The following is a 27,164-nucleotide window of genomic DNA, read 5'->3' on the forward strand; positions in this document are numbered from 1 at the left end:
CTAAAAAAAAAAAAAAAAGAATGCTCTGTCTCTTTCTCTCTCATGGAAGGAATAATAAACTTAAAAAATACATATATTTTTAAAAACTGGGGGTGAACTGTGGAGTGAAATCCGACTGGGAGGCTCCTCTCTCTCATGAGAGAAACAAAGAAAGAAAAAAGTATATTTAAATAGGCTGGCTCCACAGCCAGTGGTGAAGGGAGCTGAATCCCGCATGGCCACCATGGTTTCAATCCTGGCCCCGACAGCTTGAAAATCACAAGTGTGAGTGTGCCTGCCAAAATCCCACCAGGAGGAGAAATGGAGGAGAGAGTGTGGCGTGACTTTGCCTCATCAGGAGATGCTTCCCTCCCCACTTCTTCTATCCGGGGCAATGCACCCTTTAGCAATGAAAAATATACATACCTACAAACACATATATACGTATGTGTATGTACATGAATAATAAACGCACAAAAGAGAGAAGAGCAGGCACTATTCTCGACTTTTCCACCAAAACCCTTTAAAAGTTACATAAAGAGTACATGTATGATACAAAACAGGGCCAGCCCATGGTGAGAGAGCTGAGATGGCTGGGTCCCATATGGCCAATGCACCACAAATAAAAGGTTACTCAACTGTGTCATGAGCTGTACTGCTGCACCTCCAAATGCATATGTTGAAGCCCCGGCCACCCCATATCTCAAAGTACAACTGTATGTGGAAATTGGGACTTCAGGTCAAGACCTGGACCTAGTAGCTTGAAAAACATGCTAGGCACATGTGTGTGCCTGCCCAAAATTTCAACAGGAGGGAAAATGGATTAGTGATTGCAACATGACCATCCCCATGAGGCTGCTTTCTCACTTTGCTTCTTGCTGTTTCACTCCAGCAAGTGCATATACCCTCTGACAAAAAAAAGGATACAAAACATTGGGAAATACAGATAAGCAAAAAGATAAAAACAAACAGGAAAGTGGTGGGAAAAACCACGCTGTACACTATAAAGATGTACTGTGATTAAATGTAAATGTAAAAAAATACTTTATTTAACTTTATTATTATTTTCCAGTTTTCATCAGAGACAGAGAAAGAGAGAGAAAGAAAGTGAGAAAGCCAGCCACCAGGTCAGGGCCTTGAACCATGGGTGGCCACGTGGGAGTCTAGCACCTTTAGCCACCACGCCACCTGCCAGCCCCTAAATTAAAGAGACTAAAAATAAAAAAGTGCCAGCAGGTGGTAAGATGGTTAAGACACTGGCTTCCCATATGGCCAATAGTAGTTTGAGTCCTAGACATGGCAGCTTGAAAATCACTACAAATTAATGGAAAACAACAATAACAATGACCAGAAAAGTAACTGTTTAAATCAGCAGAAGCACCGTCTAAAGGTGGCAGAGGTAAAGCCCACACTGGAATGAGGCTGTGGCGGGCGGTGCAGGGACTCGGAGTCCAAGCCCGGTATGTGCTCTACTTACTTGAGGACAGCGATCTCTTGGACCGTGATAGCCCTTTTATCTTTGGTTCCCATGTAGGAGAATATATTCGGCTTGACCCTGGCCAGATAGAAACAAAACCATCTGAAGTCACATACCTTAAAGAAATCATAGTTCTCATAAATTAAATTTCAAATTAAGTATACTTAAAATCATAACAGCATTGGAGAACAAGGAGAAATCTTATTTACAAATTTATCTAGGAAAATATAAATTAATACACATGCTAAAAAAGCAAGGGATACCCCAATAACTCTAAACAGTACTTACTTAGAATATTTGTTACATGTGCTATAATTTGCTACAATAACTCTAAGCAGTACTTGCTTAACTCTAACTTGTGGTTCATGGGACCAACGGATGGGGCGGTGCTTAAGGTGATGAACTCCCACATGTTTTGAGTCCCAGACCTGGCAGCTTGAAAATCACACCAGGCACATGTGCATGTGTGAGTACCCAAAATCTTAAGGGGAGAATGGAGAAGGGACTGTGGCATGGCCATCTCCTCTGATGGGTGATTTCTCACTTTCCCTGTCTGTCTCTCCTGCAAGCACAAGTGCCCTATACCTTAAAAAAAAAAAAGAGTATTTATAACTAATGTTGTTCAAAGATTTGGCTAGCCAGTAACAAAAAGTAAACAATTCACTTTCTACTGATCATATACAATTAATCTGATTATGTAAAACAGGGAAAGAAAAATTCACTATTGAGATGTAACATATCACTTTGGGAATTTTGCATCTACAATATTGAGAAAAAGTTAATCATGTGAATTTTCCCAATATATGAGCTACAGCTTTGTATGAAAAAGTCAAATGCTAAAACAGGGATCTAAATAGTTCTGATGTGAAAATATAGTAAACCAGTTAAATAAGAGGTATTTTTGAGTCCTGAGCAATTCCTAACTCCAGATTCCGAAGGAACCCTCTTTCTTTTCCCTTGTCAAGAACTGTCTATTCTCATGAGCTTAGGTACAGTGACAGTACTAGAGGCTTTCCCAGAGACCTAGTAAACGGGGTGTAATACAATGTTACTTAATTGGGTACTGTGTGTTGTGAGCTATACTATGGCCCCTCGGAATCAGTATGTTGAAGTCCTGGCCCCCAGTATCTCAGAACGGTCAGCAAGGACCCTAATCTGGTCTGACTCGTGTCTTCTAAGAGGAAATTTAGACACAGAGAAGTACCAGGGACACATGTATACAGGACAACCACATGAAGATACACTGAGGGGCAGCCTTCTGTAAGCCATGGAAAGAAGCCTTGGGACAGAAAGCAAATCTGCTGACACCTTGATTTTAGGACTTGCAGAACTTCCAGAAATTAATTTCTGTTGTTTAAGCTAGTTGGGCTGTAGTATTGGGGCATAGTATTTGGTTTTGTTTTCTTTTTAGGTTTTTGCCATAAGGCATGTGAAATTGCTAGAGACAGAGAGGGAGGGAAAGTGAGAAAACACCCCCTGGGAGGGAAGGCCCACTGCAATCCCTTCTCCATTTTTCTCTCAGGATTTTGGGCAGGCATGCACCTGCACTTGGCACGATCTTTAAGCTGCTAGGTCCAGGACTTGAACGGCATAGTCGGCCATGTGGGAATCCAGTGTCTTAACCACCATGCCACCTGTTGGCACCAAGACTGTGGTATTTTGTTATGGCTGTCTTAGTAAACCAATACACTGTTTACCATGTTTAAATGAAGCTAAATGTACAAGACAGGAAGCAAATTTTCATAATGTTTAAATTTGGTGTGGTACCTATAGGCATGTCTATTAAAAAAGAGGGACAAGCTCAGTGGCATATGCCACTTAAACAATGCTGGCTCCACTTGTGGTATTCTTTTTATTTTTACTTAAAAACCATATGCAAGATCATGGGTTTGATTCCCTGGGCCATAAACCCATCATCCTGGCTAGCTGGGAGGCTTAGAGATAGTTAGCAATGTGAGACACTACTGAGGGTACTTGTCTTTCTCTCTGCCTCTCATTCTCATGAAAGAAATAATTTAAAAGAAGAGCTTCAGCCCTGTCTACCCTTAGATACCATCACCTCTGCTGTATCTGCATTCCTATGAGAAAATCCAAGTGGTCTCAGGTTTTCCATCTAGACAGGCTCTAAGAACTGAGAGCTCCCAGTTTGGTAAGGCCAACTTCTGCAACCACATCAATGTGTAGGCTTTCGGGGAAGAAACTTAATTTTTTACTTTGAGCTGGACAGATGGTAACTCTCAATTGTACGTGTGAACTGTTCACTTACAGAATTTTCACCCTGAATTATTGGCAATATGCATGAAAGTCAAAAGAAATTAATTCACCTCTAGCATAAGAAAATGATCACTGGGATGCATGTCTGCTGTGCATCTATGCTCTTGCTCCTCTGTCCCTGAGCACGGAATGAGAAAATACGTTGCTGTTGTTTAGATTTTGTACAGGTACAAGAACAAGATACTAACCTCAAATATTTGGACAATACATTAATAGCATCCATGGTATCTTTGTTTTCCTTGTAGAGTACAAAGTGGCAGTAACTTCCCCTAGATTTTGGCCAAGAATGTTTTCTTGGATCTTAAAAACAAAAAAATGGAATGTTACATATACTATAACAGAAGCTCTGTTTTTCTTATAAAACACTACAGAGCTCAATTTTTGCTCCAGATCTTGGGAGAAAACATCTAGTTTGATGGGAAATACAGGTTAAGTGGTGGTTATAGCAGTATGAACTACAGGTATTAAACTTCCTGTGACTGAACACTTAACATTAGCTGCCCATTTTAAAGATCAAAACCTGAAACGAAGATGGTGCGAAAAACAGCTAAGCCCAACGTGTGTCCTTTACCCAGGAGAGGGTTGGAGGAGATCCACCCTGCCCCTGCCCGCAGTTCTTCATCAGCACCGGTCTGACAGGTGTGCCAACCGGCTTTCTAGAACACAAGCTGTCCAGAGGGAAACAGCAGCTGTGACAGTGCCTATATGCCCTGTTTCATGGCCACAGGCAGGCGTTCACACCTCTGTAGGTCGAATGCCTTAGGGCAATTGGGGCTCAAGGGGAGGATTATTTGGGGTGTCTTGGTAACACCTTTAGATTTCCCAAAGGCCATGTCCATCACAAAAGTTTAGGCCAATGTCTACAGATGTCTACCTGCCAGAGAACAGCTGCCATGCAAGAACTGACCATCACTCTTGGGAAAAAAGAAACGAAAAAGTAAGCCAGGTTAAATGCTAACTTCGGAGCTAGTGTCACTTTGACTGTTCAACTCTTTGGAGGGTGACAAATACTTTGTGACCTCGAAAAATCTAATTTTTGATTTTTTAAAACCGTTCTTTTAATTGAGTATTTCAGTTTTATTCTAATATTCAAAATATTTAAAATAATAAAGTATTTAGATTAGAGCTACTCAAAGAATATTTTGAAAAATAAATACTTTGGGAAAAATACCTAACCCTACTGTACTTTACAGACATTGTACAGTAACATTCACAGTTCTTGCGTGACCTAGAGTCTCAGCTGTCGTGGGAATAACACATCTAGTTCATTTAATTCCTGTAAGTCCAAGAAAGAACTGTGAAAAAAAAAATTTCATACAATCCTTAGAGCCTCCGTTTGTCTGCTCCTAAAATAATCCTTTCTAAGAAATTCAAGGATCCTTCATCTCCAGGAGTTTCAAGATAATCCCGGTGTAGAAGTTACCTGGATACCTGGCTTTGTCAAGGCAAAAAAGCACTGTTAAAAAGGTTACTTAAACTACAATGTGAAGGACAGAAGCACCAACAAACCATCTCAGGAAACTGTCATACCAAGTATGCCTGATGAATTATTAATATTTTTCCTTCTTGATAAATATGAGTCTTATCTGTCCAATACAGAAAAGTAGTACAAGCATTTTTTCCCACAAGCATTTCTTTAGGTCTTGGTGTGAATTCCTCACAAACTCCTCAGAAATGGTGAGTAGGAAGACCATTTTCAGTTTCCCTTCCAGCTCATTCAGTTAAGCAAAGGTGTCTGTACTTAGTGCTTGTGACAAAATCATTGGCATTTTCATTTTATCTACATGAAACGCCAACTGCTCTTACCTGCTGCAGTTTTGACCTCTGTCCAATGCACAGCGTAAAGAGCACAAGAGAGCAATGTTTAATTTATAATATTAAAGTGCTTTAGAGGTGGACATGCAAAATGATCGCATGGTAAGTTTACATTGAGACATCTAGGGTGCTTGGGAGTTACGTGGTGGGTTAACAGCCATGTAGACATGACGATGGAATGTTGTGGAAGCAAACAGTGAAGGAGGAGAAGACTCACATAGGGGTGTAGCCTCCCTGGCTCAATCCCTTCACAATGGGCATGTCAGAGGCCCACTGTCTAGACCCATGAGATGGAGCCAACAGTTAATACTTAACGTCACTCAGAGATTTGTTTTCTTAACTATGAGGGGAAATATACCGAAATGCTATCTGTGATTGTCTTCTGGTGGTAAGACTGCAAGCAGTTATTGTTTTGCTTTGTATTTTTCTGTATTTTATGAGTTTTCTACCTTGAATCATAAAGACTTTAAAAAAAATTTGAATATTATAAAAAACAATTCTGTAAGCTCTGTAACTTTAAATGAAAAGACATTTAAAGATGATTTAAGAGACTTATCCAATGAATGCCGTGCTCACCCTTGTTTGTATCATTATCTGAGTACGCCCTTTGTATGTAAGAGAGATTTTTGAGATAATCGGGGGAAAACTGCACATGCAATGGGTATTACGTGTTAAAAATTATTGATGATTTTGTTGGATGGTCTGGGATTTTAGCCCTTATCTAAAATCATACTGAAGTATCTGAGTGAAATGACAAGCTACATGGAACTTGCTTTAAAATGCTCTAACAAGGAAAAAAAGGGGGAAAAAAGTAGGGTAGATACATAAATGAAAACAACAGAATACTGATAATCTGGAAGATGGACAATGGGTACAGATGAGTTCCATATACTACCTCCATTTGTGTGCACATTTGAAAATATACAAAATAAAAAATGTAAAAAAACAACTTATGCTTCTATAAGTTGACAAAACATAGGTACATTTTTCCTCGATTTCCCCTTCATTATGTTCACAATTAAGTATGATGGCAAGAAGTAAATAAAGTCACAGGACTGAAAAACTCCTTCAGAGAAACCATGACAACCGAGTATGAGTTTGGGCTCATAAGTATGCATCTTTGATTAGCAAATCCAAGCACCGGGCATGCAATGATCTTCTCTGCAAATTACAGATACAAGTACTCTTTTTCTAAGTGCACTCAATATACAAAATAGTAAGCATATGCATTGATTAACTGGGAATATTTTGAATAGAAAACCAGTTAAGTTTCAACTTATTTTGGGCAATTAGTTTGACTATAAAATTCCAATCCCTAAGAGTGCTAGGTAGCATATACAGGTTGAGTAACCCTTATCCAAAATCCTCGGGACCAGAAATGTTTTAAATTTCTGATTTTTACAGATTTTGGAATATTTGTACATATACAATGATATCTTGGGGACAGGATCCAAGTGTAAACACGAAGTTCATTTAAATTTCATAACAGGGGCTGGCAGGTGGCGTGGTGGTTGAGGACGCTGGACTCCTACATGGCCAACCATGGTAAGAGTCCTGAACCTGGTGGCTTGCTTTCTCACCCCCCTGCCCCCTCTCAAATACGAAGGAAGGAAAGTTAGTTAAATAAATAATTCTTTAAAAAAATTCATATGTAAGCCTGACATTTCATACATAGCTGAAGTTAATTTTTAATTGCTAAAGGGTATGTGCACTCATTCGAGAAAGACAGAGAGACAGAGAAAGCATTCCCCAGTGGGGCATAGTCACGCCACAATCCCTTCTCCATTTCCCCATTCTATTGTGATTTGGGGCATGTACACTCATGAGCCCAGCATGTCCCTCAAACAGCTGGGGGTGGGATTTGAACCACAGCTGGCTGTACAGAATCTGGGTCCCCTAACCGCTAGGCTATATGGTCGGTCTCCTAAAGGTAATCTTAAACATTATTTTTGTATTGCAACATTTTGACTGTGATCCACCACATGCGGTCAGATGTAGAACTTTCCACTTGTGGCATTATGTCGGTGCTAAAAAAGTTTTAGATTCTAGAGCATCACAGATGACATTATTCAGATTTCTGGATTAGCCGTGCTCAATCTGTACTTTCTGACGTTTTAGAGACACTCTGACGTTTAATATGTTTAATACACGCAAACGTTTCTCAGGCTGAGTAATATGCTTCCTACTTTGAGAAGGTTCCTTCTACCTTCTAATGGTCTGCCAGGGCAGCCCCAGTCTAGTAGGGATGGAAACCAGATAAAAGGGGAAATGAGGTTCAGGAAGAGCGATGCATGTACCAAGCACAGAGATCCCCACAAACAAGGAAGGAAAAATGTGTACAGCTTGAGAAAGATGACAGGACGGGGTAGCATGCAGAGCATTCTTTCCTTCTTATTCAAGGCCATTCCCAGCAGTGCGTCCTGCACACCAACCTTTGGGTTTACTCAGTTCTGCTCCACCCATTATCTTTATTTTATTACCCCCATCCTTGAATTGTTCACCCTCCCTCTCCAAGGGCTAGCATGTTTGCTTCAGTATATAAATATGCTCATGGCTCTTCCATCAGGAAAGCCACACCTATGTCCTCCTTTGCATAACCATGTTCCATTCCTCTCTCCTCTTCATGGATTATTTGGAAAAAGAATCTGTACACACTTCCTTCCACATCAATCTACTATATAAACGGTCTCTAACCTCCTCATTCCACGAACGCTGCTCTGGTAAAAGGCCACTGAGTTTCCCATGTTGCTAAGGTGATGGACACTTTTCAGAGTTCTAGTCTTGTTGGACCTATCTGTACCATTTTCTACCGCTGATCCCTCTGATTATTGAGATTCCTTATTGCTGTGGATTCTGTAATACCACTCTCTCCCAAGGGCTTCTTTCCCTTGAATCTCTGTGCATCCTGAAATCTAGAGATTCCCTCCTGCAAACCATTCATTTCAGAAAGACTAAAAGAGCCTGAGAATGCCACACGCAGAATATTTTAAAATTTTTACTTAAGCCTTTGAAAACTTAAGTTCTTTCTTTTTAAAGAATTATTTAATTTACATATTTATTTATTTTTAATTTGCGATAGGTCATGTGCGCTCACCAGAGAGAGACAAAGAGAGAGGGAGAAAGTGAGAAAGCAAGCCACCAGGTCCAGGACTTGAACCACAGTTGGTGGCCATGTGGGAGTCCAGCACCTCAACTACCATGCCACTTGCAGGCCACCAAAACTTAAATTCTTAAGAGGCACATTTATCTCAAAATGTAATTTAATCTACTGGGTTGTCGGAAAAGTCATTATGTATTTTTTTCTATTATGTATTTTTTCTATGATCTGTTTTTCTATGCAAGAATGTGTTATGACTTTTCCAACAACCCAATACCTACCTACCGATGTAATGTTGTAATAGTTAGATGATATTAAAAAAAAAAATACCCTAGGTGTGCTTTGGAAGGTAAAGCAATGTGCCCTACCAGACTGGCTTAACACAAAATAATTTCTAAATTTAAACAGTTGGTAATTTGTGGTGTTTGGGCATAATGATTCAGAATCTACCACCTCTATTTGAGGGAAATTTAGGCTAAGAATACTGCAAAACTGCCAGATAATACACAATTCATCAATAACAACTTATATTAGGGTTTGGTGATAAAGGAGCTTAAAAATGTTATAAATTGCAAGGTTATGCAATAAAGCTTTAAAATTGGTTCATTCGGGGCCAGCAGGTGGTGTGGTGGCTAAGGGCACTGAACTCCCACATGGTCAAGTGCGTTTCAAGTCTCAGATCTGGTGGCTTGCTTTCTTGTTTTCTCTTTCTCCCCCCATCTCTGGTCAAATTTAATTAATTAACTAATTAATTAAGGTAAATAAAACAATTCTTTTGGGGGGGCAGGGGGAGAGGTTTTTGCTATAGGGTGCATGCACTCACCAGAAAGACAGAGAGAAAGAGAGAAACAGAAAGTGAAATATCACCCCCCAGGGGGTGATGGCCAAGCTGCAATCCCTTCTCCTTCACTCTCTTCTTGGGATCTTGGGTACGCACCCACATGCACCTGGTGTGAGTTTAAGCTACCGGGTCCGAGACTCAAACCATGGTTGACTACATGGGAGTCCAACAACATAGCCATTACGCCAAATGCAGGTCCCTAAATAAAACAATTCTTTAAAAAAAAAAAAAAAGTTATTTCATTCAAATGCTGGGTGTGGCAGCCCAGGAAGACAAGCTGTCATTGGTACAGGTTCTACTTGCTGGACCATGAGCAAGTCTCCAGAAAACAGTACTCCCTGCTACAACTCTTCAAGCCCAAGAGATTTAGATCTCTGCAGGAATTGATGCAATCTGACCTCTCTTCACCTCTCCCTGAAGATTATTTATTATTATTTTTAGGTTTGCCCTAGGGCATGTGTGTTCATCAGAGAGAGACCGACAGAGAGAGGGAAAAAGAAAAAGCAAGCTGCCAGCTCCAGGATTGAAACTGGGGTCAGCCATGTGGGAGTCCAGCGCTTCAACTATCATGCCATATGCTGGCCCCTTCTCCTTCTTTTTAAAGTGAGAAATTAATATTTTACTGAAGATGTCCAAAGGGAGATGGGGGCAGCTCTACATTTCACTTAGAAAATGGCAAGGAAATTTTGGATGGGAAAAAAAATGAGAGGTGGGTTGTGGTTTAGTAGAGAAAATGCAGATAAAGACAACAAAAGTGATCTAGCACCAGTCATGTAAGGATGGAAAACCTGGGCCTGCAAACCCTCCCCTCGCAAAATAGCTTTCCGTAAGGAATGGTCCTATTTGAGAAGCAACTGGTCAAGACCGCAGCCATTGCCTTTTCCACTCTGCTTCCTCATGACCACACTGAGAAGACCAGCCCTGCCTAACTTCCTCGCCTTCACAAGGGCGGGTGCCGCGGGCTACTGATCAAAGTGGGCTGCCTCTCCATGGGGAGCAGTTGTCAGGCGGCCTTCCGAACCTGGATCCTTGAGACTTCTGACCGAAAGTCCTGCAGCAACTACTGTCTGCGGTATCACCTTCTCTCCAGGCTACCTAGAATAGCTACTAGCCACTCATCCTTGGGACAGTTGTAAAAACAGTCACACATCATTTCCACTGGGCTTGCTTTTCCTGAGCAACCTTGGCTGGAGAAAGACTGCTAAGGTTACATCCTACAGTGTGACCCACCAGGCAGTACAGAAACAGAGGAACTAAGCAATTAGTTCATGGACTGCAAAGTGATGAACAACTCACGCTCCAAGCAGTCCCGCAATGCATCATTATTTACTTTGTGGTGTCCACTGAGAAATGGCCTCTGACTTCCACCTTCTTTTTCACAACTGCTCAATGTTTCTCATTTCTACATCACTCTGCAGACTTGTGGATTTTACTAGGTTATTTCCTCAGGCATAGCTAAACCTTACTTCTGCTCCCTTTTCTCCTTAGACCTTCTCATTTCTTTAGAACCGTGGTTATGAACATTTGAGACTCTCATTCATTGTCTTACCTTTTAAATGAATAAGAAGATACTGACAAAGTCCCAGTGGTCTGAACAGTCTTTTACTTTATAGTCTTGGAGTTTGGCTTTAACAAACATATCTAGAAATAACTGATGACCAATAGGGGCTATCATTGGCAGGGGAGGAGGACAAGGAAAGTAACGTTTTCTTGCTGTAATTTTCCTTAAAGGCTCTATGGAAATACACATCTTCACAGCTGTCGAAAATACATGAGAACGTATCTAAGTGACTCACTGACATATCCTCGTTTCAAATGAATGACACCCTGTAAGAGACGGGCTTTGGCAAGGGGATATCTTGCACGTATCTTCCATACGTTTTACGTGTGAGTGCAGAAGAAACCTGCAGTTGGAAGGCAGAAGCCCTTTCAGTATGGGGACCTTGCAGAAAACATTGGGAGATGTGACCAAGCAGTTTTTTGTTCATCTGAAAGCACTCTTCCCTCCGTTAAGAACACCGAACGAGCAGTAATCCCTCCCATTTTCTTCTCTAATTGCCACTCAGCCGGCTCTGCTCTTTACACTCTATCTCAGGCTCCGCTATCATATCAGCAAATATTTAGTCGCGTAAAAGAACTAAGGCTCTCTCCCAGACAGACAGTATGCGGGATTGCTCTGGCACTGGAAATGACAATATGCCCCCTCTGAGGAGCGACATGATCAATATGCTGCTCTGAACAGCAGTGAAGAAGCCTGTGAACAGGAACGGGCAAGGAGGGCGAGGAGCAGGGTTTCTCTCATGGCCGCCTGGGCAGGAGGGAACCGGCTGTCACGCACTTACTTGCCAGAGCCTTCTTTCCAGCTGCATGGTAGGCTACAATGAACTTCTTCCCCTCTCTGTCCTCTGTTTTGGTCTCTAATCCTGGAAACAGAGATTTAATAGCCTGATGGATGACAGTTCTTTTCTCTTTGGTGTCCTCAATAACCTATTAAAAACACAGTGAAATCACTGATTTAACAAATATTCAACAGGCAAGTAATGCAGTAAGTAAAAACAGTGTTCCTCTTATTAACTGTGCAAAAGAACTAAATTACCTGAGTATGATTTCAGAAATATATATATTTTTAAATTTCATTCATTCATTCATTCATTTTAATTTGACCAGAGAGACAGAGAGAGAGAGAGAGAAAGTGAGAAAGTAAGCGACCAGGTCCAGGACTGGAACCATGGTTGACCATGTGGGAGTGTCCAGCGCCTTAACCACCACACCACCTGCTGGTCTCTGATTTCAGAAATATTTATAGTTTTCCCTTTATTTACGATAGAGGGCATTTGTACATGGGAAAGAAAAAGAGAGAGAAAGAGAGAAATGAGGACCCTCTATGTGGTCTGGTCATTCCACCATCCCTTCTCCCACCCTCAGATCCTGGGTACCCTTGAGTGTACCTGGCATATTTCAGGGTGACTAGGCTGGGAGATCATGCGGTGGTCACCGGGTGGATCACTATATAGGTCAGCTAAGTGGTGTACCACTGTAGTACCATGGAGCTGGCCCTGCAAACCTTTTCGAGCTTCGCAGTACTGCAAACCCTAAGAGCCTGCTAAGTGTGCATGGTCATGAGCCAAGCACTATACAGAACCCTTCATATTCACCGTTTCTGGAAATTCCAGCTGTGTGACTATGGAACCAACCACAGACACTTCCACTCATGGTCATGCTGGAAAACACCTCGGAGCTCACAGATGAAGACGCAGGCCAGTCAGGGCTTTTGAAAAACATGCCAGGTATGCATGCATGTGTGCCCAAAATCTTGACTGGACGGAGAAATGAAGAAGAAACTGTGGCATGACCATACCCACTAGGAGTGGCTTTCTCTGTGAGTGCATGTACCTTCCGGCACTTAAAATAAAAGAAGAAATGAATGAATGAATGAATGGGTCTAGATCTAGCTCTAGTGATGTTTGCTGGACACTGCTGCTTGATAGGCTGAAGCCACAAGAGAGGACTGGGTTTGAATCTCAGCCTACCCTAAGAGCCAGGCACAGTGGTACACACCTGTAGCTTCAGTCACTTGGAAGTCCAAATAAGGAAGATTAGAACAAAATAAGACCCTATCTAAAAAATATTAAAATATTAAAAAACAGGACCAGCAGATGGCATAATGGTTACATCGCTGGATCCCCAGGTCGTTGATCTCGGTTCACGACTTGGAGCCGGTGGCTTGAAACTTATGCCACATGTGTTTATGACCCCAAGATCCTGAGAAGAGAATGGAGAAGGAATTGCAGCATGGCCAACCCCCAGGTGGTGATTTCTCACTCTCTGTCTCTCCAGTGAGCACACGTGCCTTATGGCAAAAATCTCTCTTAACAAACAACCCCTCGCCAAAACCAAATACATTGTCCAGCTACTATGGAATAGTGGTAATGCAAGTATCCTACAAGGCTGAAAGCAGTTTGACTAGGGGTTCAAATCCTTGGGGTGGCTTGAGGACACACTCAGTGAAAGTATAGGTGTTCAGAACCCTAAGCAACTAGAGGGCTGGGGACAGGAGCTCACAGCATGACAGGCCCCTGTCAAGGGTGTTCCCTCCTTCCTGTTGAATAGGTGTGTGCACGTGTGCTTGCTGTCATTAAAGACAAAACAGAAACACACACAGACCCAGAACAGGACAGATCTGGAAATACTGACAGTGAGCTAGAATCATAGTCTGTAAGTATGAGTACATATCTAGGCTTCAAAAATTCAGAAAGTCCTTCTCCTCACTTTACAGGTAAGGAAACTTCCCCATAGTTTATGCCTGCTAAATGTAAAGACTTTTAGTAGATGATGTAAACAGTTTATTTATTTAATTTTCTTTCTTTTTTTTTTTTGGAGAGATTTTTGCTATAGGGTGCATGTGCTCACCAGACAAACAGAGACAGACAGACAGACAGGAAGAGAGAAATCATCCACTAGGGGGATGGTCACGTCACAATCCCTTCTCTTGGGATCTTGGGCACGCACGTACACACACCCGGCGTGAGTTTAAGACACGGGGTCTGGGACATGAACCGTGGTCAACTACATGGGAGTCTAGTGACGTAGCCATTACGCCAACTGCTGGTCCCGTAACCACAGTTTTTAAGATGGCAGTTAATTCAGCCACACATGTAGGAAAATATACACTGTGCTAAGACATAGGAATAAACTGTGAGCAAGAGAAACTGGACCACCTTCCTGAATTGCTCTCAAAACCTATTCCTGGGGATGCACAGTCATATGGCAGTGGGGGCACATGGGAAGGTTCTGAGTTTGTATCTGGAGAACTCCTTGAGTACACTGGGAACGCCTGTGTTCATGATCCGGGCCTGGCTGAAGCAAGAGGTAGGTAACAGTCTCAGGATCCTATTGGGAGTGCTGTCACTCTTGCTCATGGGAAAAATAAACTTTTTTTTGGGAAAGGTTTTTGCTATAGGGTGCGTGCGCTCACCAGAAAGACAAGAGACAGACAGACAGAAAGCAAGAAATCACCCCCCCAGGGGGCATGGCCATGCCACAATCCCTTCTCCTCCATTCTCCTCTCGGGATCTTGGGTATGCATGCACACGCGCCTAGCGTGAGTTTAAGCCATCAGGTCTAGGACTCGAACCACGGTCTACTACATGGGAGTCCAGTGACATAGCCATTATGCCAACTGCTGGAAAAATATGGCTTATGTTTTATTTCTACCATTTTTTTTTTTGGTATAGTAAAGCAGGGAGGGGTCCCAGAAAATGGGTTGCCCTATTTCACTATTTAGCACTAATCTAGGAGGCGTGTGCATGTGTGTGCCCCAAATCCCGAGAAGATAATGAAGAAGGGATTTGGGCCATCTCTGTGGGGTGTGTGATTTCTTGCTTTCTCTTTCTATATCTCCCCGTCTCTCCAGCAAGCGCATGCACCCTATAGCAAAAATCTCTCTCTCTCAAAAAAAGAGCCATCAGAGGCGTCAGCAGGTGGCATGGTGGTTGAGGTGTTGGACTCCCATGTGGCCGACCATGGTTCAAGTCCTGGAGCTGGCAGCTTGCTTTCTTATTTTCCATCTCTCTCTCTGGTCAAATAAAAAAATAACAATAAGTAAATGCAAATAAATAAATAGTTCTTAAAAACAAAAACAAAGGCATGTATTTGTCTGGTAGAAGAGCTCTCCTTTTCTGGAATAGCAGAAACAGATCCAGGTTGAGTGAAGAAATGTTCCCTTACCCCCTTTCCCTAGTTCCTCCCACTCATAGAGCCCCACTGAAGACCAAGAAGCTACTGAAGCCACAGTCTCCCTAATAAGGACACACACTGCCTATAGGGCAGGAATGGGCCTGTTACAATAGACACATTATCACTGTCATGCTGTGGTTTCTTTCTCCCCCACCTCCCAAATTTCTTTCTTTCTTCCCTCCCTCCCATTCTTCCTTTCTTTAAATTTGACTAGAGGGGGACAGAGTGAGATTGAGAGGGAGGGAGGGAGGGAAATAAGAAAATGAACTCCCAGTTCTGGAATTTGAAACATGGTTGGCCAAGTGAAGGCCTAACACCCTTAACTACCACGCCACCTGCAGGCTCCTCTGCTTTCTAAAATATAGAAATCCACAGCTTCTTTGAGGATTGGTGGTTGTATAAATGGTTTTAGGGCTAGCCTTGCAGTGCAGTAGTTAGGTGCTGCACCCAGGAAGCTGGATGTCACATGGTCCGCCAGGGTTCGAATCTCAGTCTAGTCCCCTTGAAAAAACATGCCTGGGGGCTGACAGATGGCGTGGTGGTTAAGGATGCTGGACTCCCACATGGCCGACCGTGGTTCGTGTTCCAGACCTGGCGGCTCTCCCTCTCTCTCTTGTTCTGTCAAATTAAAATAAAGTTAAACAGAATAATTCTAAAGGAAAAAAAAGAACAACAAAGAAACCCATGCCTGGCAATGCAAATATGTGTCCGGTATCCTGATGGGATGGAGAACTGGAGGAAAAAGGACGGTGGGGTGGCAAGGCCGATTGGGGGATACATGTCCCCCCACTCCCAGGGCACATGCCTACTGGCATTTATTTATTTATTTTTTAAGAGATATTTTTGTAACAGAGAGCTATGCATTCACTGGAGACATGAAGAGAGACAGAGACAGGAAGAAAGAAATCACCCCTCCGGGGGGATGATCATGTTGTAATCCTCCATTCTCCTCTTGGGATTTTGGGCAAGCATGCATACGGGCCCAGCGTGAGTTTTAAGTCGCAGTGTCCGAGACTTGAACCACGTTCAACTATGTGGGAGTCCACTGATGTAACCATTATTCCATCTGCTGGTCCCATGCCTACCGGTTTTAAAAAGAATGTTTTTAGGGGACAACAGGTGATGTGGTGTTTAAGGCGCTAGACTCCTACATGCCCGATTGTGTTTCGAGTCCTTGACCTGGCACCTTAAGAATCACAACAGGTAGGGACCAGCAGTTAGCGTAATGGCTATGTTGCTGGACTCCCATATAGTCAACGGCGGTTCGAGTCCTAGATCCGGTGGCTTACACTCACTCTGGGAGCGTGTGCGTGCATGCCCAAGATCCCGAGAGGAGAATGGAGGAGAAGGGATTGTGGCATGGCCATCTCCCCTGGGGGGTGATTTCTCGCTTTCTGTCTCTGTCTTTCTGGCGAGTGCATGTGCCCTATAGCAAAAAACCTGTCAGAAAAAAAAAAAGAATGACTCATGACAGGTGCATGTGTATGCGTGCCCCAAATCCTGAGAGAATAGAGAAGTGATTGTGGTGTGGCCATACCCCCCTGGGGGGTGGCTTCTCACTCCTCCCTCCCTCTGTCTCTATCTTGCAAGTGCATGCATCCTGTAACAAAAACCTTGGGACCAGCAGTTAGCATAATGACTATATTGCTGAACTCCCATGTAGTCGACCGCGGTTCGAGTCCCGGACCCAGCGGCTTAAAATCAAGCTGGACGTGTGTGTGTGCGTGTGTGCCCAAGATTCCGAGAGGAAAACGGAGGAGAAGGAATTGTGGTGTGGCCATTCCCCTGGGATTGTGATTACTCGCTTTCTGTCTGTCTCTTTCTGTCTTTCTGGCGAGCACATGTGCCCTATAGCAAAAACCTCTCAAAAACAAAACAAAACAAAAAAACCTTTAAAAGAAAGTTTTTAAACAAAAAATAAAACTTTTTCTTCAGGAGGGACTACAGTTCAGGATACTGGTCATTTATCTTGATAAAAGTATTTTTTTTTTAGTGCAATGCCTTTTTATATTGAAAGAGCAAGGTCAACCTTCTGTTAACCATTGTAATTTTTTCCATAGATATTTATGAACATGCATCCAAAAGAAACAACCAGACACTAAAAATATTTTCCAATATTTTTTGCACCATTTACCTCAATGGCAACACTGGCTTCCTTATTCTTAAAAAGCTGGAGCTCTTCCAAGCGCTGCTTTTCTTCAGCTGTCAAAACCGTAAATACGTCTTCTGAGGGATCCTTTAAAATAACATGACAACTCACAGCAAGTCATACACTCAGTTCAAGGCTATTAGAGGTACAGATTTCTAAGCTCTCTAGGAAGTACTACTTTTAAACGGAAGGCGATTTTTGCTAGAGAGCTACTCTTACCTCCTCATCCACTGGAACAGACAAGTCATCCAAATGGCTGATCCGTCCATCTTTTCCTATTTCATGGACGACGAAGTCGGAGTACCTGATGAAAAGAAAAGAAGAGCTTTAAGCGAATTAGTATTTTGTTTCCTATTAGTCTTAGGACAAAGTTCATCAACAGAGCCTTACTACAGTCCAAAAAAAGGAACACAAATAAAATCTTCAGTGCAAATTCAGATAAACTTATTTTTTTCTGGTTTCTTAAGGAATGCTAAGTCACACCTTAGCTCAGGTTTTAGATCAGAACTTAAGGAAAAGACCATGTGACCTTCTTGAATATTCTTCCAGAGAAATGCATAAACAAAAGCTTGTTAGTCCTGTGATTACAGATAGCCCATTCTCAACTGAATCACAATACAGTAAATGGCTAATTAAGTCAGAACCCAGTAAGTCTACTATAAACTACCTTGAAACATTATTTTGTGTTTCTTTCTTCCTTCTTTCTGTTGAGGTTTTTGTTATAGGGTGCGTGCGCTTACCAGAAAGATAGAGACAGAAAGAGAGAAATCACCCGCCGGGGGGATGGCCATGCCGCAATCCCTTTTCCTCCATTCTCCTCTCAGGATCTTGGGCACGTACACACACGTGCCTGGCGTGAGTTTAAGCCACTGGGTCTGGGACTCGAACCACGGTCAACTACATGGGAGCCCAGCGACATAGCCACTGTGCCAACTGCTGGTCCCATATGTGTTTCTTTACACACATTATTAAAAATTCTTTCGACAACCCTAATGCAGTATTATAATCCTTTTTTTGGATGAGGATACTGAGGTTCAGAGGAGTAAAGTAACTTTTTTAAAAAAGAATTATTTTATTTAACTTTTTTTTATTTGTTTATTTCCATTTGACTAGAAAGGGATAGCATAAGAGAGAAAGAGAGAGAAAAAGTGAGAAAGCAAGCTGCCAGGTCCGGGACTCGAACCACAGTTGGCAATATAGGAATCCAGCGTCTTTTAAGTACCACACCACCTGCCGGCCCCGAGTCAAGTAACTATTAAGTGGCTGAACTATCAGTTCACACTCAGACCATCTGACTGCAAACACCACCTTCTTTCTACTGTAGATGTCACACGTTTATATGACAGAGTTTAACACTTACAACAAATTAAGAAAACGTGAAATCACTTCAAATAAGTTATTTTGACAAAATTAACAATACCTATTCACACATTAATAATGCACGCCACTGGGAAATTGTTTATGTATTCAAAAGTTTTTGGAAGAATCTTCCCTTGATTAAAACTGACCATGGTTTCTATTTATTTTAAGGTATTTGGGGGCTGGCCCCATGATCTCATGGTTAAGGGAGCCAGCTCCAACATTGCCAAGTGCAGTTTGAATCCTGGACCTAGCAGATTTAGAAACACTCTGGGTGCATGTGCATGTGTGCCCAAACCCCATCAGGACGGAGAAGGGATTACAGCATGATCATACCTACAGTGGAGGGGAGGGTTCTTTCTCCTTCTGTCTCTCAGGTGCACATGTGCCCTCTGACAAATTGAGGAAAAAAAAAAAATAGATATTGTGGCTGGTAGGTGCCATGATGGTTAAGGCACAAGACTCCCACACAGCCAACTATGGTTCAAGTCCTGGACCTGGTGGCTTGTTTTTTCACTTTCCCTTTCACTCTCTGTCTCTCTGGTCAATAATACTGACAAATGAAATTAAATAATTATTTTAAAATATAAACTTAGGAGCCAGCAGGTGGCATGGTGGTTAAAGTTCTGGATTCCCATATGGCTGAAAGTGGTTCATGTACCAGACCTGGCAGCTTGCTTTCTCACTTTCTCTCTCTCTCTGGTCAAATTAAAAAATATTGATGATAAACAAAATTAAATAATTCTTTAAAAAATTGTAAAATAAAATAAACTTATTTCTTTAAAAAAAAAAAATATTAAAAATGTCAAGACTGAGGCCAACAGGTGATGCAGTGTTTGTGGTCCCGGACTCCCACATGGCTAAACGTGATTTAAATCCTGGACCCAGTGGCTTGAAATTCAAGCTGGGTGCATGCCCAAAATCCCAAGAAGAGAATGGAGGAGAAGGGACTGTGGTGCGGCCATCCTCCCTAGAGGGTGATTTCTTATTTTCTGTCTCTCTGTCTCTTTGGCAATCACACGCACCCTATAGCAAAAATCTCTGGGCCAGCAGGTGGTGTGGTGGTTAAGGGCGCTGGACTCCCACATGGCTGACCATGGTTTGAGTCCTGGACCTGGTGGCTTGCCTTCTCTCTCTCTCACTCTGTCCTGGGGCACAGTGAAATTAAAATAAATAAGTAAAGTTAAATAAAATAATTCTTTAAAAAAAAAAAAAAAACCTCTCTTAAAAAAAAATCATAAAACAAAATTCAAGACCATGTACTCATTTAGGGAGCGCTCCATCCTGTTGTTTTTTGACCATTCGTCTAAACAATCCTTACGGATAGCAACCTAACTGGAAGAATATATTGCTGATTTCCTTCTCAAGATAAAACCCGATACTATCACGGTAACTTTATACCTTTATACATAAACTAAACATACCTTTCTTTTAAGATTCCTGAGAATCCTTGGTGAGAACTTACAAACTTGGTGATGCCAACATCCAGTTCTGTGAGCCCATGCTTCATCATGTCTGCAAAACTCTCTGCTTCTTCCTCCTCACCCTCTTCTGAAAGGCCATCTTCTTCCTCCTCTTCCTCTTCTTCCATCTGAGCGTCAGAATCCTTTTTACCTGTCCCAGCGCTTACAGCTGCTGGGGGCACAGGTATGTTTACGCTGCCGGGCACAGAGTCGTTCTCTAGCCCGTCTTGACCTTCGATCAGACAGCATTCTGAGACCTTTTGTTTTTTTGTCTCTTCAGTTGGGGACGCACTGTCATTATCTTCGACAACACGGCATCCACGTTTCAGTGACACACCAGTCATTTCTGTCATCTCCATCTTTAAGGCTCCCAGAAAACATTTAAGAGAACCTTTTAGGAAGAGGGAAAGAAAAAAAAACAGCTAAAAGACATGGGTTTGAGCAAAAGACGCACAGTTTCGCTAAAAATCATTTATTAAAATAATTTTGGTGGAATAGGAAACTGACACGACACTTCTACATGGAATTTGACAGAATGCATCAAAAGTCTTTAATTTGGGGCCAGCAGTTAGCGTAATGGCTGTGTTGCTGGACTCCCACATAGTCTACCGCGGTTCGAGTCCCAGACCCAGTGGCTTTAACTCACACCGGGCGCGTGTGCGTGCGTGCCCAAGATCCCGAGAGGAGAATGGAGGATAAGGGATTGTGGCATGGCCATCCCCCCTGGGGGGTGATTTCTCGCTTTCTATCTCTCTGTTTCTGGCTGGCTGGCTGGCGAGCGCACACACCATATAGCAAAAGCCTCTCAAAAAAAAAAAAAACTCAAAAAAATTCTTTAATTTATTTATGTACACTCTCTGATCCAGAAATACGAGTTTAAGAATTTATCCTAAGAAAAAAAATTAATACTTAACATTTTAGCTGTAGGGAATACTCATCTCAGTGCCTTTTAAATTTTATTTCTTCCGTAAGTGTGCATGTGAGAAAAACGGACAGAAGACAGCGCCCCTAACAAAGTCTTGATGCCAAGACCCACCCCCAGCCACAGTGGGCCTTGAATAATGGGCATTGTATGTCCAATGTACTCAGAGAGGTCTATAGATGAGAACTCAGAACCCTCCTACGTGGGTCAATCTGTAGAACGTGGCGCTTTACTGCTGGGCCGCTCAGTGCTTTCATATTAGCAAAAATTTAATAACTCTGAAGCCTGAATACATATAAACTGAATAGTAAGTAGAAACAACTGCCTAGAAACTGGGATAGGTGGTTACTTTTTTGTTTGCTTTATCTTTTGTTTTTGTTTTTTTGCTATAGGGCATGTGTGCTCACCAGAGACAGAAAAAGTGAGCCATCACCCCTCAGAGGGATGGCCACACTGCAATCCCTTCCCCTCTATCCTCTTCTCGGGATTTTAGGCATGCATACACATATGCCTGGCATGATTTACAAACTGCGGGGTACAGGACTCGAACTGTGCAGTTGGCCTTGTGGGATCCAGCCACCTTCATCTCCATATCACTTGCTGGCCTGAAAGGAGGCTGCTTCTAGGAGAGGCTCCTGGATGGCTGGGCTATCACTGTTATCACTCAGTATCACAGCTGTATCATTTCAATTTTGTCTATGTGTATATAGATGATCCTTTGAGGGCTGAGTAAGCAAACTAGTGAATAAATACATTTACTGACATTGACGCATATTCTTATCATACCATATAAAAATAAACAAACAAAGAAAAATACAAAGAGGCCCAGTCACAGTGGCAAAAGCAAGAGGGTACCACTGTGCAGTGGCTAGGGCTGCGCGGGAAGCTTGTGTCTGGTTCTCTGCCCAACGGAGAAAGGCTGGGCGCAGTGGTGAGCACCCGTAACTCTAGCTAACAGGGAGGCTGGAGGAGGAGGACAACGACATGGCACGACTTTGTTAAAAATTCCTCTCTTGGTGCAAGCAGCAGGCATGGTGGTTAAGGGCAATGGACTCCCACATGGCTGACTGTGGTTCAGGTCCTGGACCTAGTGACTTGCTTTCTCACATTCCCTCTCCAGTCAAATTAAAATAAATAAATAAAGTTAAATAATTAAAAAAAAGTAAAAAATTCTTAAAAAAAAAAAAAAAAAAAAAAAACCAACCTCTCTTTCTTTCTCCAGTCCAATCTTTCCCCTTCTCCCCATAAAACAAAATAAAAACAAAAACAGGATAGAGAGTTGTTTAATGGTAATTGCTTCACTTTTGCAAGATGAGAGAGTTCTGGATATTGCCTGCCAGAAAATGTGAATTTGCTTACTACTAAACTGCACATTGTCTTTCTCTAGCCAGTCTTGACCTCCGATCAGAGCATTTTGGCTTTTCTGTCTCCTCAGCTGGGGATGCACTGTCATTATCTTCAACAAGGCACCCACATTTCAGTGACACACCAATAACTGCCGTCATCTCCATCTTTAAATGGATATTTTAAAATGATAAATTTCAGGTCGCATGTATTCTCCCACTTTAAGCAAACAAAACCAGGTTATCATTTAACTAGCCCACATATATACTGAGCTCAATTTGAGAACTCATAGATTCTTCCCTGTGCAAAACAGACTGAGAGAGAAATAAACCTGTGGCAATCTAACACGCTTGATTAAATACAAATACTCAGGATGAAAAAAAGCCTATCTAATTAGATCTTTTTCCTTTTTTCTTGGCCATAGGGCATGTGTGTTCACCAGCGAGAGAGAGGGAAGGAGAGTGAGAAATCACCTTCCTCCCTCCAAGGAGATGACCACACTGAAATCTCTCTTCCTTCATTCTCCTCTAGGGATTTTGGGTACGCATGCACAGGTGCCCAGAGTGATTTTCTTTTCTTTCTTTTTTGAGAGAGATTTTTGCTTTAGGGCACGTACACTCACCAGAGAGGCAAGAAATTGCCCCCGTGGAGGAGGCAAGAAATTAGTAACACTTCATCTAAGGCTGAATCAAGGACGATGAACAGGAAGAGGAGTCAAGAACATTTAGGAAGTGGCAGGGACAGGACTGGGTGGTAAACGCAGATTAGAAATACTACAGCATGACCTGGGCTTCTAGGGGACCGGAGATGACAGTGGTACTCTTCCTGCTATGAGGACCCCAGGAAGTGAAGAAGAAGGTGCGAGAAGCAGAGCCCACCTATCGTCCTGTGGTGTTGCGGGTACCTGGGGACACTCAATTGGAGACGTCCTGAAGGCAGTCACTGCATCGTGTCACACGTACCCTTTCCTAAAATCCACAGTGGCTCCCCAGTGACGACACGAGGTCCCCAGCTGGCAGCACAGAATCTACCAGGAGATCCCAACGTCTTCTCAGAGGCCAGAACTCTTAGTGCAGCATAGCCAATAACAGCCATAGGTGCAGCCTGGCTCTGGGCCCTGAAGGGCAGCAGCGTGTCCCCCTTCCTCTGCCCACCCCTCCCCGGGCAGAACAAACATCAGGCCTCCTCTCCACCTCAGAGTCAGATGTAGGTTTTGCCATTTAAGTGGATCATTTAACCTAAGCCTCAGTTTCTTTCTCTGTAAAACTGAAAAATGATGACTTGGTCAAAGGTCTATAATAGCTGCTCCTATTTATTAATATTTATAGCGGATAGTTTACACAGAACTGTATTGCCAAGTCTGGAAATGGAGGGGGGGGGATACTTTTTTTTGTTTTTTTTTTTTTTAATTTTTTTTTTTTTTTTTGTCTATTAGTTAAACATGTTTTTCTCTTTCAAATGCTTTTTTTTTTTTTTTTTTAAATTAATTGCCAAAAGGCACATGTGATCACCAAGGGAGAGGGAGGAGAAAGTCCTCTCCAATGGGGTGTAGTCATGCTGCAATCTCTTCTCTACCCTGTAGGTTTTTGGGGAATGTATGTACAAGTATCTGTGGTGCTTTTCAAGCTGCCAGGTGGGATTCAAACCACGGCTGACCATGTGGGATCTGGCTCCCTCAGTCACTGAGCTACAGGGCCAGTTGAAATACCATTTGTCCTTCCTTCCTCCCTCTCTCTCCCCTTCACTTTCTTTCTTCTTTCTTCCTACTCATCCTTTTCTTATTTTTTTTTTTAAGGCTTTTGCCACAGGGTGCATGTGCTCCCTGGAGAAAAAGTATGAGAGACAGTGAAAGGGAAAGTGAGAAATAATCCTCAGAGGGGATCTCCACCCTGCAATCCCTTCTCTTCCATTTTCCTGGGATTTTAAACACAAACATGCCTGCCATGATTTTTAAGCCACTGAGTTTAGGACTCAAACCACAATAAGTCCTGTGGGAGTACAACACTGTAACCATTATGTCACCTGCTGGTCCTGAAATATTATTTTTTTTAAAAAAATTATTTAATTTTACCTATCATCATTATTTAAAAAAATAAAATTTGTTACAGGGCATGTGTACTCACAAGAGAGAGAGAAAGCAAATGAAAAAGCAAGCCACAAGGTCCAGGACTCAAACCACAGTTGGCCATGTGAGAGTCCAGCACCTTAACCACCACACTACCTGCTGGCCCAATACTATTTCATTTTAAGAAATCTTTGAAACACTGTCAACAGCACTAAATAAATATGCCTTCAGGTTGATAGTCTTTTTCTTGATCTTTGCAGAAACTTGTCTAATCCCTTTTTCTTGGTATATTTAATTGCAAAGACAAACTCATTAACTAATCTCATTTTTTTTTAAAGAAGGATTTTTGCTATAGGGCACATATGCTCGGAGAGAGAGACTGAAAGCGAGAAATCACCCCGCCCCGGGGATGGCCACGATGCAATCCCTTCTCCTTCATTCTCCTCTCAGGATCTTGGGCGCAGGCACACACGCCCGACATAAGTTTTAAGTCACAGGGCCCAGGACTTGAACCGTGATCGACTACATGGGAGTCCAGCGAGGTAGCCATTACACCATATGCTGGTATCAACTAATTTTACTTTTATGTTTCAAATGAAGTTATGCTTTTGTTTAAGTCAATGACCCTATATTAATTATTAAAGTGTACATATAGTGTCAGTAATTTTAATCGCTCTCTCTTTTTTTAAGACAGAGGATATCTGGCCTTTTTTTTTTTTTTTTTTTAATGCTATAGGGGACATATGCTTGTAGGAGAGTCAGAGAAACAGAAAGCAAGAAATCACCCTTCAGGGGGAGGGCCACACTGCAATCCCTTCTCCTCTGAGATTTTGGGCACGCATGCACACGTGCCTGGTGTGTTTTAAGCCACCAGGTCTGGGACTCAAAGTTCAGTAGAGTACATGGGGAGTCCAGTTATGTAACCATTGCACCATCTGCTGCTCCCAATCTCTATTTATTTTTATCTTTTCTTTTTTAAAAAAGAACTATTGTATTTAACTTTATTTATTCATTCATTTATTTAATTTTGATCACAGAGGGATAGAGTGAGAGAAAGCAAACCGCCAGGTGTAGGTCTCAAACCGCAGTCAGGCCATGTGGGAGTCCAGTGCCCTTAACCACCACACCACCTGCCAGCCCCAATCTCTGTTTTTTTAACTGCCAGAGGGCGCAGGCACTTACAGGGTAGAGGGTAGTGGACTTCTCAACAGTTACACCTTCACCCTTTTCCTCCATTTCTCCATCCTCTCGGGATTTTGGGCAAGCACACACTTGTGCCCATCAGAGCTGGAATTCAAACTATGTTTGGCCATGTAGGATCCAGCTCCTTACACACAGGGTTTAACCATCGCATTATGGGGCTTAAATTATTTTAAGCCACTTATATATATTTTAAGTTCTATCCTACAGGTCTAGAAACTGAAAGAATATTTTATAGAATAGCTGTGCAAACTCCTGGACTCAGAAAGGCAGAACGCAAATGAGTGTCATTTTAATAAGCAGGACCTGTACATATATTTTTAAGAATTATTTATAGGGCCGGCAGGTGGCATGGTGGTTAGGGGCTCTGGACTCCCACATGGCCAACTGCAGTTCAGGTCCCAGATCTGGCAGCTTGCTTTCTCATCTCCACCCCCTACCCCTGCTCTGTTCCTCTCTGGTCAAATTAAAAGAAAGAAAGAAATTTAAATAAAAACAATTCTTTAAAAAAAGATTTATTTATTGGGAACCAGCAGTTAGCGTAATGGCTATGTCGCGAGACTCCCATGCAGTCGACCGTGGTTCGCGTCCCAGACCCGGTGGCTTAAAACTCACACCGGGCACATGTGCATGTGTGCCCAAGATCCCGAGAGGAGAATGGAGGAGAAGGGATTGCAGCGTGACCATCTCCCCTGGGGGGTGATTTCTCGCTTTCTGTCTCTATGTCTCTATCTGGAGAGCGCATACACCCTACAGCGAAATTCTCTCCCAAAAAAAAAAAGAAAGAAAGAAAAAAAAGATTTATTTATTTAATTCCATTTGTTATTATTATTATTTTTAAAAATTTGACCAGATAGAGAAAGAGAGAAAGGAAAAGTGAGAGCAAGCCACCATGTCCAGGACTCAAACCGTGGTCAGTTGTGTGGTAATCCAGCGCCTTTAACAACCATGCCACCTGCTAGCCCTAAGTAGTAACTATATTAAAGGAAAGACTGAAATGGAGTATAATTTTCACACTGAAGGGGTGGGAGAGAGGTGATCTTATGAACATGGCAGAGGCCCAAAAGAATTAATTCAAGGTGAGAAGACTAGAGAAATCACTTTTACATTCGAGGAGATACACGCTTTACCTTTAAGATGTAATAATTAGGGGACCAGCAGTTAGCATAATGGCTATGTCACTGGACTCCCATGTTGTCGACTGTGGTTCGAGTCCCAGACCCAGTGGCTTAAACTCACGCCAGGTGCGTGTTCATGCCTGCCCAGGATCCCGAGAGGAGAATGGAGGAGAAGGGATTGTGGCATGGCCATTCCCCCTGGGGGGTGATTTCTCACTTTCTATCTCTGTGTCTTTCTCTCTCTGGCGAGCATACGTGCCCTATAGCAAAAACCTCTCCAAAAAAAAAAACAAAACAAAAAAATAAAATTAAAAAACACAACACT

The 27,164-nt window shown here is 42.4% G+C and overlaps 1 protein-coding gene across 1 annotated transcript in view; it reads right to left on the minus strand.

The window, feature by feature from the left end:
- The window catches only part of PUS7 (pseudouridine synthase 7), a gene marked incomplete at its 5' end in the record, with an annotated part of 72,082 nt that overhangs the window by 36,207 nt on the left and 8,711 nt on the right, over window positions 1-27,164 (minus strand). Inside the window, 6 exon segments of the mRNA XM_006149162.3 lie at window positions 1,457-1,534; window positions 3,919-4,030; window positions 11,826-11,970; window positions 17,354-17,455; window positions 17,588-17,672; window positions 20,152-20,581. Coding sequence (XP_006149224.2) covers window positions 1,457-1,534; window positions 3,919-4,030; window positions 11,826-11,970; window positions 17,354-17,455; window positions 17,588-17,672; window positions 20,152-20,581 — 952 coding nt within the window.

This window comes from Tupaia chinensis, unplaced genomic scaffold (assembly GCF_000334495.1).
Source record: "Tupaia chinensis unplaced genomic scaffold, TupChi_1.0 Scaffold000255_1, whole genome shotgun sequence".
Taxonomy (NCBI): domain Eukaryota; kingdom Metazoa; phylum Chordata; class Mammalia; order Scandentia; family Tupaiidae; genus Tupaia; species Tupaia belangeri.